The 12482-nt window shown below is 53.4% G+C and overlaps 2 protein-coding genes across 2 annotated transcripts; both read left to right on the top strand.

The window, feature by feature from the left end:
* The first annotated feature begins 67 nt into the window (after nt 1–67).
* KCTD11 (potassium channel tetramerization domain containing 11) lies at nt 68–3313 on the top strand. The gene has a single exon (XM_014861515.3). It carries the CDS (start codon nt 932–934, stop codon nt 2006–2008), a length of 1077 nt encoding a protein of 358 aa, XP_014717001.1. The 5' UTR covers nt 68–931; the 3' UTR covers nt 2009–3313.
* Nucleotides 3314–3434: 121 nt separating this feature from the next.
* Nucleotides 3435–5195, top strand: TMEM95 (transmembrane protein 95). Its single transcript, XM_044745578.2, has 7 exons — nt 3435–3762; nt 3999–4055; nt 4258–4338; nt 4439–4459; nt 4584–4688; nt 4802–4889; nt 5052–5195. The coding sequence occupies exons 1-7, from the start codon at nt 3555–3557 to the stop codon at nt 5083–5085; spliced, it is 594 nt and encodes a 197-aa protein (XP_044601513.1). The 5' UTR covers nt 3435–3554; the 3' UTR covers nt 5086–5195.
* The last annotated feature ends 7287 nt before the right edge of the window (nt 5196–12482 follow it).

Here is a 12482-nt window from a genome sequence, read left to right as displayed (position 1 = left end):
GGCCAGAGGCGGCCGGCCGCCGAGAGGCCGCTGGCGTGGGCTGGGGGCCGGCCTTCCCTGCGGGGGGCTGGCGTCGGGCCGGAATGGCGAGGCTGGCTTTGGCCACCCCGGCCCCGAGGCATCCCCGGAATGCGGCGGCTCAGCACCCACCCCCTCGGGAATTTCCTACGGGAGCGACTGGGAGGGAACTGGTCCCCAAGTCCGGACGGCCGGGCCTCTGTTTTTGAGCGGAGAAAACTCCGCTCTGGGAGAGGGTGGAGACTCGGGCCCTAGCCGAGTTGCAGACGTGAGATGGGGCACACTTGGGGGGCGGCGGCGCTGTCGCGGCTGCTTCCGGAGCGACGCGCCTGAGTCACCCTCCGGCCCCCACCCCCGCCCGCGTCCGCCAGTCCAGCCCGTCCGCCCCGTCTCTCCGGTTCGCCGCGCTCGGCTCCCCCCCTCCGCCCGAGCGGCGCGAGCCCCGCGGGGGCGGGGGGCGGGGCGCCAAGGGGGTGGGGCTCTCTCTTAAAGGGACCCCAGCCACTTCCTGGGGGCGGAGAGGACTTCAGCGGCTGCGACGGCACCGGGAAGGCGGCGACGCCCGAGTCCCGAGACTCCTGGCTGCTTCCAGCAGAGTCCTCAGACACTCCCAGCTCGGTCTGAGCGTGCATCGTCATTCCCCAGCCGATACAGAGGCACCTCCGCCGTCAGCTCCAGTCAGCCCCGCCTCCATCTCTTGGGACCCGCGCCGGAGCCAGGCCAGGCCTCTGACTGGCCCCCGCCCCGGAGCCCTGCGTGGACTTGCCCCCGGCCACAGCGATCTGCCCGGGAACTCGGAAGCTGGACCCTTCCAAGAGTCGGTCTTGTGCTCGCCACCGTCACCTGCTGGTTGGATTCCGGAAGCCCACTGTCTGAAGACCACAGAAAGGAATCGCTGACCACCCAGAATCGGATGCGTCTGGACCGAAATTTCCCTTCCCTCCCTTTTGGCTTCCCTCTGCTCTTTTCATCGGTTCTCAAAACCTTCCAGGAGTTTCTGTGCCCGGAAACCATCCCCCACTACCAAGGTAGCTGGGGTGAGCCCCAAATCTTGCTGCCTTGTACTACAACCTGTGCCTCCAACCCAGAGAATCTGAACCTTACGACCCAATTCTGCACGTACCCAGGAAGTTCTGCCTTTTCTTCTCTTTCCGTGTCTCCAGTACCTCCCAAAATTTCCCCTCCTCCTGTGCCTTCTTCGCCCCCCTCCTTTGGGGGCCCCGTGACCCTGAATGTGGGGGGCACGCTGTATTCCACCACTTTGGAGACCCTGACTCGTTTCCCAGACTCCATGCTGGGGGCCATGTTTAGGGCGGGCACCCCCATACCCCCCAACCTCAATACCCAGGGAGGCGGCCACTACTTCATCGACCGAGATGGCAAGGCCTTCCGGCACATCCTCAATTTCCTGCGGCTGGGCCGCCTGGACCTGCCCCGTGGGTATGGGGAGACAGCGCTTCTCAGGGCAGAGGCCGACTTCTACCAGATCCGGCCCCTCCTGGATGCCCTGCGGGAACTGGAGGCCTCTCGGGGGACCCCTGCACCCACAGCTGCCCTCCTCCACGCAGATGTAGATGCCAGCCCCCGCCAGGTGCACTTCTCTGCTCGCCGGGGTCCACACCACTATGAGCTGAGCTCTGTCCAGGTGGACACCTTCCGAGCCAACATCTTCTGCACTGACCCTGAATGCTTGGGTGCCATGCGAGCCCGATTTGGTGTGGCCAGTGAAGACAGGGCAGAGGGAGGCCCACACTTTCATCTGGAGTGGGCCCCCCGCCCCACGGAACTCCCCGAAGCGGAGTACAGGAGACTGGGGCTGCAGCCACTGTGGACTGGGGGGCCAGGAGAACGACGAGAGGTGGTGGGCACGCCGGCCTTCCTGGAGGAGGTGCTACGAGTGGCTCTGGAGCATGGCTTCCGTCTAGACTCCGTCTTCCCTGACCCTGAAGACCTGCTCAACTCCAGGTCTCTGCGCTTTGTCCGGCACTGAGAACTGAGAATGCTGCCCTCAGTTTGACTTGGGGGGGAGGGGATGGGCAGCGAGGGATGAAGGCTCCCCTGAAGCCTCTTCCTAGTTCTGCTTTGGAAGCTGTGAGAGTCAGGGCTCCCACTGCACCTGACTGGAGCCCAGATGTGGGCAGAAATTCCCAAGCCCACGTCCACCAGAGGCTCACAAGTGGTCCAGAGAGCCTGGACTGTGGCTCTTCCTGGGAGGGCGGGAAGGCTTCTGTGATTGTTGTGTCCGAGGCTGGGGACGGCCAGTGTTTTTTTGGTTGGAGCTCATTATTCAGGGGTCTGGGAAGGTAGCAGAACCCTGGAAGGACACTGAGGTCTGGGAGAAAGAGGGACTTTGGATTGCTCTAATGTGGCCTCCTGGACTGTGGCTTCCTCTCCTGGAGCTGGGTGGCCTGGTCTGGACTGACCAATGAGAGGCCAGAACACTCTGGAATGTGGGAAGAGATTCTTTGCTGTGTCCCAAGCCACCTACCGAGGGAGACAGAAAGGCTACACCCCACCCTAGGTTGGCATAAGGGAGCTAGGAGAATCCCTGTTAACTATGGGGCTGGAGCATCCCTCTGGAGGGCCAGGTGTTTTAAAGGATCCCATATTGATGGTGGATGCCCATGGGAAAAAGGGTGGCACCTTCCTGGGCCCTGACCATACTTCCTTCGTGTGTATGTGTGTGTGTGTGTGTGTGTGTGTGTGTGAGCCAGTGTATCTGAGTGATGTGTGGATCCCTGACATCTGGGTTCCCATCTGTGTTGCTGGAGACAGCATCTATGTGCTGGTCCTTCTGTGGTCTCTGCGTGTCCAGGCCTGTTTGGGGTTGCTCAGCAACTGTTTGGCACCGGGTGTGTCTGTGGTATGGGTGTGAGTAGATTGAGAATTAGTAGTTTAATCACAAGGGGCGTGTGTTTGTGCATGAATGTGCGTTCACATCACCACGTAGGCAGGAGGTGCCTGTTGGGGTTTGAGTCATTAGGATCTTTCTGGTGAAAGGTAAAAGAAGTCACTGGCCTTAGCTGGGCATTGGGAGGCCTGTATAGAACTCTTGGTTGCTAAGGCAACCATGGGCCTGTTGCTAGGAGATAGCTGAGGAAGGCCCAAGGCTGCTTAGGGCAGAGAGGAGATGAACGGAAGAGTTTGGGGAGTTTGGGGGAGGCTATGGGAAGAGCTGGGATTTCTGGGTCCCTGAGGGGATGGGATACTCACACGTAACTTCTTCACTGGGGGAGTCACTCATGATTTATCACTGGTCGTGATTTACAAGAAGAAAAATAAAAGTGCTTATGGAACCACAAACTTGTAAAGGCTGCTGAGGGCCAGGTTGGGGGTGCCATCCTCCTTGCAGCAGAAGCTCTGCTTTCTCTGCCCATCTCCTACTAGAGATGTCCTCTTCTAATCTCTACTTCCCTGGGCCCTATGTTTACCCCAGCTGGGGATGGAGCAATGGCACTGTTCTGGAACACTCTAGAAGCTCCAGGCAAAGGGCTAGAACCAAGATCACAGAGCATTCCAAGGCCTTCCCAGCCTAGATGGGGCCCGCCCCCCTCCACTACCCCCCAGTGGGCCTCATGTGGATGCTGGCACTAGGTGGGGTTTTCCTGGCAGCCGCCCAGGCCTGTGTCTTCTGCCGCCTCCCGGACCGAGATTTGTCAGGCCGCCTGGCTTGGCTCTGCAGCCAGATGGAGGCCCAGTGGAGGGACTGTAAGGCTTCCTGGAACTTCTCGGCCTTTGCCTTAGGTAAGACCAGACATCCATGGACTGGTCCAGCCCCAGTCACCCCTGTGTCCCAAGAAGAGCAGTATGTGGTTTCCCAGCTGTGCCTCTGAGCTGTCAGCTCAGTCCACAGCCCTCTCTGGACACACTAGCCTTTTCCTCTGGGAGAGCTTCTTTGGTCCCCCAGGAAATTCAGGAAAGACCCCAGAATCTCCTTCTGGGCTGATGAGAGAATCGCTGGTCCTTGCTCATCTCCACAGATGAGGTGTCCATGAACAAAGTCACAGAGAAGACTCACAGAGTCCTGAAGGTCATGGGTGAGGTCAAGGGGGAAGGCACGACCTAGGGGCTTGGATGGGTACCAAGGAGGGAGATGGGAGGAAGGGGCCGGGGAGGCAGGACGGGGTGAAGGGCAGGTAGAGACAGAAGGGCGTGACCGGGGAGGTGCTGGGTGAAGGGGTGCAGATGATTTGGCCCTGTTGGGGCCCTGGGCAATATAGCAGCTCTCTGCCTCCCCAGAGATCAAAGGCTCTCTCTCCTCACTCCCTTCATATTGGCAATGGCTTCAAAAGACCAAGCTCCCGGAGTACACCAGGGAAGGTACTGATGTGGTTAGGGATAAGGGGTGCCTATGATCACAGGCAGAGGGCTGTGTGGCTGAGTGGCTCATCTACCCCCACCCCTCCTTGTCTCATTTCAGCTCTCTGTGCTCCTGCCTGCCGTGAGTAGAAAAGGAGAGGGGTAGTGAAGACAAGGGGCCTCGGGGTACCTGAGAAGAGCTTGGCAGTTAGCAGGGAGGAAGTGGAGTCCTCTGGAAGGGTGGAGCTGGTGCTTTCCCTCCCCAGCTCCGGTCCTGCTGTCTCCTGCAGAGGGCAGCACCACCCTGTACAACTGCTCCACCTGCGAGAGCATGGAGGTGTACTGTTGGCCCCGAAAGCGCTGTTTGCCAGGTCCTTACTCCCAACCCCGCCTCACCCTACTCAGACCTCTGAGCTCTTAGGCTCCCCCAGCGCCAACGGGTGTGGTCCCCAGGATCATCCACTGCCTCCTGGGTTCCCTGCAGGAAGACATGATCTTTGGGAAGCCAGGATTCTGCTCCTCTGTGTCTTCGGAGCTGTCCTGCTCCTGGGTGTTCTGAGCCTCGTGGTGGAGTGAGTTGGGGGATAAGGGTGGGAAACAGCCTCATCTCCTCTGCCTCTGACCAGCCCAGTGCCTTCCACCACCCATCCTTCCTCCTTCCCTCCCAGCTCCCTTCCCTTCCTCCCCCTTTCCTTCCCCTCCCTTCCCAGACCTCCCATCCTGTCTTCCCTCAGGTCCAGCCACCTCAAAGCAAAAAGTAACTTGTGAAGACACTGACAGCCTCCCAGCCTCCAGTTCTAAGGAGCATGTACCCACAACTTCCACTTCCCTTGGGCAGGGGAACCCGTCAGCCCCTTAGTTCCAGCCCCAAAGGTTTAGTCTTCCAGACCCTGAAACCCAGCTATCCCCATGATCCCAGTGTCAGATAGCCTCCAGGGACCCAGGCACCCACAGCTGGAAAGTTCCTCCCCTCCAAGTCCTCAACCAATCAGATCGGGGCAGTCCGATGCCAGGAAAATATCTACAGAAGGAAAGAATCCCCTTCATGCACATCACCACTCCCACACCCCCTTCTACCTGTTCCCGGAAAACGGGGGGCTGTGTGCCCCAGAAGCTACTCTTGGCTCATCTGTGACTGGTTGGGAATCCGGGAATGAGTGTTCTGGAAAACACCCTCCCTCTAGAGTGAGACCACATCACTCAGTCTGCTGGCATGCTATCCCCCCATTGTGAAACCTTGGCTTCCCACAGAGGCCTCCCTCCTGCCAGGCCCAACTAAACCTGCTGTCAAATGGCCTCTACCCATGCCTGGCCTCTGTCTGCAGCTGGGAAGGGCAGAGGGAGGACAGGAGACTGAGTGTAGCACGGTGGTTCTCAACTGGGGTCAGGGGTGGTTGCACCCCAGGAGACATTTGGCAACATCTGGAGACTTTTTTTTTTTTTTGAGGAAGATTAGCCTGAGCTAACAGCCATGCTCATCTTCCTCTACTTTATATGTGGGACGCCTGCCACAGTATGGCTTGCCAAGCAGTGCTAAGTCTGTGCCCTGGATCCGAACCGGCAAACCCCAGGCCACCGAAGTGGAGCACAGCATCTTAACCGCTGCACCACCTGGCTGGCCCCTGGAAACATTTTTGATTGCTTTGACTAGGGGGATATGCTACTGGCATCTAGTGGGTAGAAACCAGGGATGCTGCTCAACATCCTAAAATGCGCAGGAGAGTCCTCCTCTACAGCAAAGAACTAGCCTGTCCAAAATGTCAATAGGTGTGGTTGAGAAGCCTCGGTGTTTGGTCCTCTGGCTTTCAGGAGTTTTTGGTTTGGGGGGATGGGAGATGGGACATGAAAAGAGAGGCCTGTCACCAACCACAAGTCTCAGTCCAAGGGCCTGGGCCTGGAAGGGATTCTAGCCCTCACCTAGCCCAGTGGTTTTCAAACTGGGCACCTGGAGGCTCCCAGGCAAGGCTTCTCAACCAGCCACACATCGGAGTCACCTGGGCAGCTTTGAAACTACCCATGCCTGGCCTCATCTACAGAGATTCTGAATTTAATTGTCTCATATGGGACCTCAGTTAACCTTACAGACAGGGTTAGAACCATGGTTTTGGGTTACTCATAAAGGTTCTGGGGATGGGGAGAGGAATGCCAGCCACTCCAGGAGAGTTCCTTCTATTTTGTTTTACACATTCTAGTCCAGTCCCTTCATTTTACACACAAAAAAATGAGACCCAGGGATCATACAGCAAGATCACACAACTTGCCCAAGATCATACAACTCATTCACCCATTCATTTGACAAATACTTAGTGAGTGCCCACCAGGTGCCTGGCAGTGTTACTGCCCAAGCTGGGATGAGAAGCCACACTCCTGCCCGCCCAGGCACCCCAGCTCTCCTCTGGTCTGCAATAGCTGCTTGTACCTTCCTGTGCTGTACCCTCTTTCTAGACTCAACATTTTGGAATCGTCCTTGTTTTCACACCCAACAGGCTGTAGGTTGACCAGCTCTTCCCATTCTGGAAGGACTTCTATCCTATCTGTCCCCTGCTCCTGCCCTATGGCCCCTAGCCCACTCTGAAACCCTCTCACTGTGGACCCCAGTCTCCCAGATGTGCCACCTGACTCTGCCCACTCCCCTCAAATCCATCTCACCCTCAGCGGCCACACTGCTCTTCTCAAACCTCCATGTTGCTCACGCCTCCTCTCTGGCATTAAATGATGGTTAAGAAGCTGGGCTGTGGAGTTGGGCTTCCTGATTTCAAATCTGGCTCTGTCTCTTACTGGACTTTGTGCAAATTATTCTCTGTGCCTGTTGCCTCATCTTTTAAATGCAGATCATGTATTTCATGGATTCTATGGGCTCTTTTTTTTTCTGTTTACGTTTTAACATCTCTGAAGAATCCATCTTAAATTGAAGATATGTCATGGCATAATGGTACATATTAGAACTGATGATATCTTCAATCAATGAAATGCAGCAGTACTTACCCTACAGGATTACTGGGAGATCCAAATAAGTTCATATAAAATGCTTGGGACTGTGCCCCACATGTAATGGGCCCTCATTAAGTGTTAGCCATTATAGTCTCTGACTAAACCCTTCCCTAGCTCTTCCTTGCCTACAGAATATAGACCTGGCCCTTACCCTGACACTCAAGGCTCTCTATCGGCAGCTCCACCCTGCCTTATTTTGTCCTCAGGCCAGAGCTGTCCAAATATGGAGATATCTAGAATCTCTGCTTGAATGCCCACAGGCATCTCAGACTCCACATGTCCAAACCCACCTTCCCCCCAACCCCACCCACCTCATGTAATCTCTCTCACGCTTAATGGCAGTGCCAACAGGGTCACGGACCTCTTTCTCTCATGCCACATGCCCACTTCTCATCAATACGTAATCTACCTTTGTAATACTTCTTGGAATCTGGCCCCCACATGTCCCTGGAGCATTCTCTCGAAGCACTGCCCATCCCACAGCCACACTGAATCACTTGTGGTTGCCCAAACACTCTGTCCTCGTGTCTCCTTCCCTTTGCCCAGGCTTGTTCCTGGGATACCCTTCTCCTTTGGCTCCGACATTGCCTCTTCTGAGAAGCCTTCCCTGAACCCCTGAGACAGGGTAGAGTGCCCTTTCTCCAGGCATCTCTCATGCGGCCCATATTACATCTGGTGGTGGGGTTCTTTATACATCTTCCCTCTACACTATGCTCTGCCCTATAAAGCCACCACCTAAGGTTTTGTGTCTTTGTTTCCTCAGTGCCCTGCACAGAGTAGACACCAGGAAGTGTCCTGACAACTCCAGCCCCTTCCCTGAACCCTTGGGATATGCCCTCACCATGTAAGCTCTTCGTGAGCACCTTGCACAGGAGGCTGGTGGAGTTTATGTTTCTTTTCTGTGTACATAGGGCCAAGCCACCAGAGTGTGGTCTGTCACGGCAGGGCTGGTTTTTCTGAGCCTCTCACCAAACAGGGGAGGCTGCTGCGGGTGTAGCAGTTTGAAACAATGGCTCCACATTTTTTGACACGCCTCCCATTGAGAGGTTGGGTCTATGTATCCTCCCCTTGAACCTGGGCTCCATGACTGGCTGACCAATGAATGCGGCAAAAGTAACACTGGGCCACTTTCTGAGCCCAGGTGCTGGTACCTTCTGCCCTCTGCTTGTGGAAACCAGTCACCATGCTATGAGCGAACCCAGCCTACACGAAGAATCCACATGAAGGGGTTCGGCCAAAGCCAGCATCTACTGTCAGACACATGAGTGATAATACAGCCTCCAGCTGTCAAGTCACCCTCAGAGCTTCAGTCTTTCCAACTAAGGCCCTAGACATAGTGGAACAGCGAGAAACCATCCCCACAGTGTCCTGTTGCAATTCCAGATTCTCAAAGTCCAGGAGCATAATAAAATGGTTGTTTTATGCCACTAGGTATTATTACTTAACAACAGATAACTGGATCAGTGGGGCAGAAAAAGAAGCTGAGGACTTGGCACGGGTGCCTGACATGGTTGGTCCTGACACTTCTTAGCTATGTACACAAGGAACATCACTTCACCAGCCTGAGCCTCAGTCTTCATACCTGTAAAATGGAGTTAATGATGGCTTACACGTCTGGAGACTGTGTCCCACACCATTCTAAGCATTTTATGGATTGTATTATCTATAGCTGTTTAACAAATTATTCCAAAACTCAATTGTCTGAAACATTTATTATCTCATAGTTTCTGTGGATCAGAAATTCAGGAGCAGCTTCACTAGGTGGCTCTGGCTTGGAGTTTCATATGAGGGTGCAGTCAAGATGTCAGTCAGGGCTGCAGGAATCTGCAGGATTTGGTTTGACTGGGGCTGGAGGATCAGCTTCCAAGAGGGCTCCCTCACATGCCTGGCCAGTTAGTGTTGGCTGTTGTCAGGAGGCCTTGGTTCCTTGACATGTGGAGGTTCTCCACAGGGCTCCTTGAGTGTCTTCACGTCATAGTGGCTGGCTTCCCCCAGAGCGAGGATTCCAAGAGAGGAGGGCAGAAAGTCACACGGTCTTATATGACCTAGCTCAGAAGTCACACACCATCCTTCCGGCAATATCCCATTGATTACACAGATCAGCTCTATTTATTGTGAGAAGGAACTATACAACAGTGTGAACACAGGGAGGGGAGTTTCACTGGCAGCCATTCTGGAGACTGGCTACCACATACGTAGACACAGTTAATTCTCCAATAACTCATATGGTAGATACTTGTAATAGGCTCATCTTGAAGATGAAAAAACAGAGGCACAGAAACATGAAGTAACCTGCTCAGATTCACAGGATGGTATGAGGTAAAGCTGAGATTCAAACTCAGGCAGGCGGGCTCCAGAGGTAAGGTCTAAGCTACCATGCTGTAAAAGCCCTCAGCTCCACTGGGAGGTTAAAGGAATATTGTGGATCTAAGAGTGCTTCCACTTTGGAAAGCAAACTAACAGATGCATACAAGTCCTGAGATCACTGGGAGAGCCCAGTGATCTCAGGGGTCAGAGCAGGAAAGGAGGAGCTAAGGGGGCATCAATGTGGTTCCCAATGGAAATGGAGAGGTTTCTGCACCGGGACGGGCCCCACTCCCAACCCAAACCCAAGGCCAGGCGGTGGCGGGGGGAGAACCTGGGTGCCCTCTCTGCTTATCCTTCTGGTTCCCTGCTCTGTGAGGAAAGACTTGGCCCTGGTAGTGTGAATGTGCTCATCCTTCTCGGATGCAGAGCCTGCAGGGCAGGGCAGAGGTTGGGGAAATGCAGATGGAGGGGGGCGGTGCCAGATCTGGGCCTCCAGGTTTAAATGCTATTAGCAGGATGCTCCATCTCAGCCTAAGGGATCTGCTCCCTGAGGGTGGTTAGGATGGTCTGGTTGTGCTCCCCCTCATCCCATCCTTCTTTATGGGCAAAGGTGGGTAAGATAGTAGCTTAACTCCAAAAGTAAGAAATGAACAAGAAGGGAAGGAATAAGAGGTCTCTGATTCCCTGGGTTTATTCCAAGCCAAAGACAAAGGTGGGGCTGAGCCACTGCCTCTGGTTTCCTGCTGGAGCACAGAGGACCTAGGCCAGGAGTCCAGTCAGTAGCGCCCTCTATCCTCAGCCTCCTCTCCATCCCATAGACAAGGCCTAGGCAGGGCCAGCCTCTCTCCCCTGAACCAATGGTAAGAGCCTCTTCCCTGAGCTCCCTGCTTCTTCTCTCTCCCCTTTTCCCAGCCTCTGACTACAGCAGGCTGGTTCTGTCACTCCCCTGTATAAAACCTTTCAGTGGTTACCAGAGCCTTTAGGTAAGGCCCAAGCTCCCAACCGTGTTCTGCCAGGCCCTGTAGAATGAATCCAATCAGGGCAGGGATCGCGTCTGCTTCTTCACCTGGGGCCCCGGAACCTGGCACAGTGAAAACTTGCTGGAAGGATGAATTGATGCCTAGTTTGGCTTCTGCCAACCTCTCCGGCTGCATCTGCCTTCATATCTCTCCATATGTTCTACACTCATGTAGACTCCCAGATGACCTCCAGTGCACTCAGATATGTAAGAACACTGGACATTCAGAGGAAAATCAGGTTTCACATGCTCTTCTCTGAAGAAGCTCATGGAGCCATTGTGTTTCCCACCAACAACCTGGACGACACCAAGATGAATCTCAAAAATATGTTGAGTGATAGAGGCCAAATGCAAATAATAAACACTGTGTGACTCCATTGACAAGAAGGTTAAGAGCAGGCAAAACTGATCTATGGGTTTTAGAAATCAGAATAGTAGTTGCCTCCGGGGAATTGGGATTGACTGAAAATGGGCACAAGGCAACTTTCGAGATGGTGGAAATGTTCTAGTTCTTCATTTGCATTCATGGATGTGTACATTTATTGAAATGCATTGAGCTGTACAGTTAAATCAGTGCATGTTACTGAATGTAAGTTATACCTCAATAAAGTACTATCAGCATAGAAAAATACAGTAACATTCATATGAATATAACAATGCCAGAAAACCCCTCTGTATGGATTAAACAGCACATCAGACATAACCAAAGAGAGAACTGGTGAACCGGAAGATAGAGCTGAAGAGATTACCTGGATTGCAACACAGAGACACAAAGAATGGAAAATATGGAAGAGATTAAAAGACGTGGAGGACAGAGTGAAAAGATCTAGCACACTTTTTTTTTTAACGATTTTATTTTTTTTCCTTTTTCTCCCAAAGCCCCCCACTACACAATTGTGTAGTTTTTATTTGTCGGTCCTTCTAGCTGTGGCATGTGGTATGCCACCTCAGTATGGCTTGATGAGCAGTGCCATGTCCACACCCAGGATTCGAACTGGCGAAACCCTGGGCTGCCAAAGCAGAGCATGCAAACTTAACCACTCAGCCACGGGGCCAGCCCCTCTAGCACACTTCCAATCAGAGTCCTCAAAGGAAAGGACATAGAGAATGAGGGAAAAAGAATCTTTGAAGTAGGGCTGGCCCTGTGGCCAAGTTGTTAAGTTGGTGGGCTCTGCTTTAATGGCCCAGGGTTTCACCAGTTTGGATCCTGGGCATGGACATGGCACCACTCATCAAGCCATGTTGAGGTGGCGTCCCACATAGCAGAACTAGAAGGACCTCCAACTAGAATATACAACTATGTACTGGGGGGCTTTGGAGAGAAGAAGAAGAAAAAAGATTGGCAACAGATGTTAGCTCAGGTGCCAATCTTTAAAAAAAAAAAAAAAAAGAATGTTTGAAGAGATACTGGCTGAGAATTTTCCAAAACTGATAAAGATGCGAATTCATAGATATATGAAATAAAACATACTGTGCAGAATAAACAGAAAGTAATCTATGCTTAGATACTTTGTAATAGGACTACAAAATACCAATGGTATCTTAAAAGCAGAGAGAAAAGACATCACCTACAAAAGAATGGCAATCAGATGGAGCAGACTTCTTCACAATCAGGATGCATCAGACCCATTGTATGTCCACGCTGTCCCAGCTACTAAGAACATAGGATTAACAACACAGATCCAGCCCCTGCTGGGTGGAGCCCGTAGTATATCAAGGAAGACAGATGTGGAGGGAGCAATTGCAGGGTGATGAGCTGGCCAGGCTGGAGGGCAAAAGACCTGGCAAGGAAACCATACAGGAATAACTGTGAACTATGACGATTTTCCCATCAATGCTGGCATTCCCC

The sequence above is a fragment of the Equus asinus genome, chromosome 13 (genome assembly GCF_041296235.1).
Source record: "Equus asinus isolate D_3611 breed Donkey chromosome 13, EquAss-T2T_v2, whole genome shotgun sequence".
Taxonomy (NCBI): domain Eukaryota; kingdom Metazoa; phylum Chordata; class Mammalia; order Perissodactyla; family Equidae; genus Equus; species Equus asinus.
The sequence above is the reverse complement of the archived record's forward strand: the minus strand, read 5'-3'. Positions and strand labels throughout refer to the sequence as shown.

Bases quoted from the DNA above. Each gene is read 5' to 3' on its own strand.
- KCTD11 (XM_014861515.3), top strand. From the start codon at position 932: ATGCGTCTGGACCGAAATTTCCCTTCCCTCCCTTTTGGCTTCCCTCTG.
- TMEM95 (XM_044745578.2), top strand. From the start codon at position 3,555: ATGGGGCCCGCCCCCCTCCACTACCCCCCAGTGGGCCTCATGTGGATG. The intron at 4,460-4,583 runs GTGAGTAGAAAA...TTCCCTCCCCAG, and splicing joins TCTCTGTGCTCCTGCCTGCC to CTCCGGTCCTGCTGTCTCCT. The intron at 4,890-5,051 runs GTGAGTTGGGGG...GTCTTCCCTCAG, and splicing joins GTTCTGAGCCTCGTGGTGGA to GTCCAGCCACCTCAAAGCAA.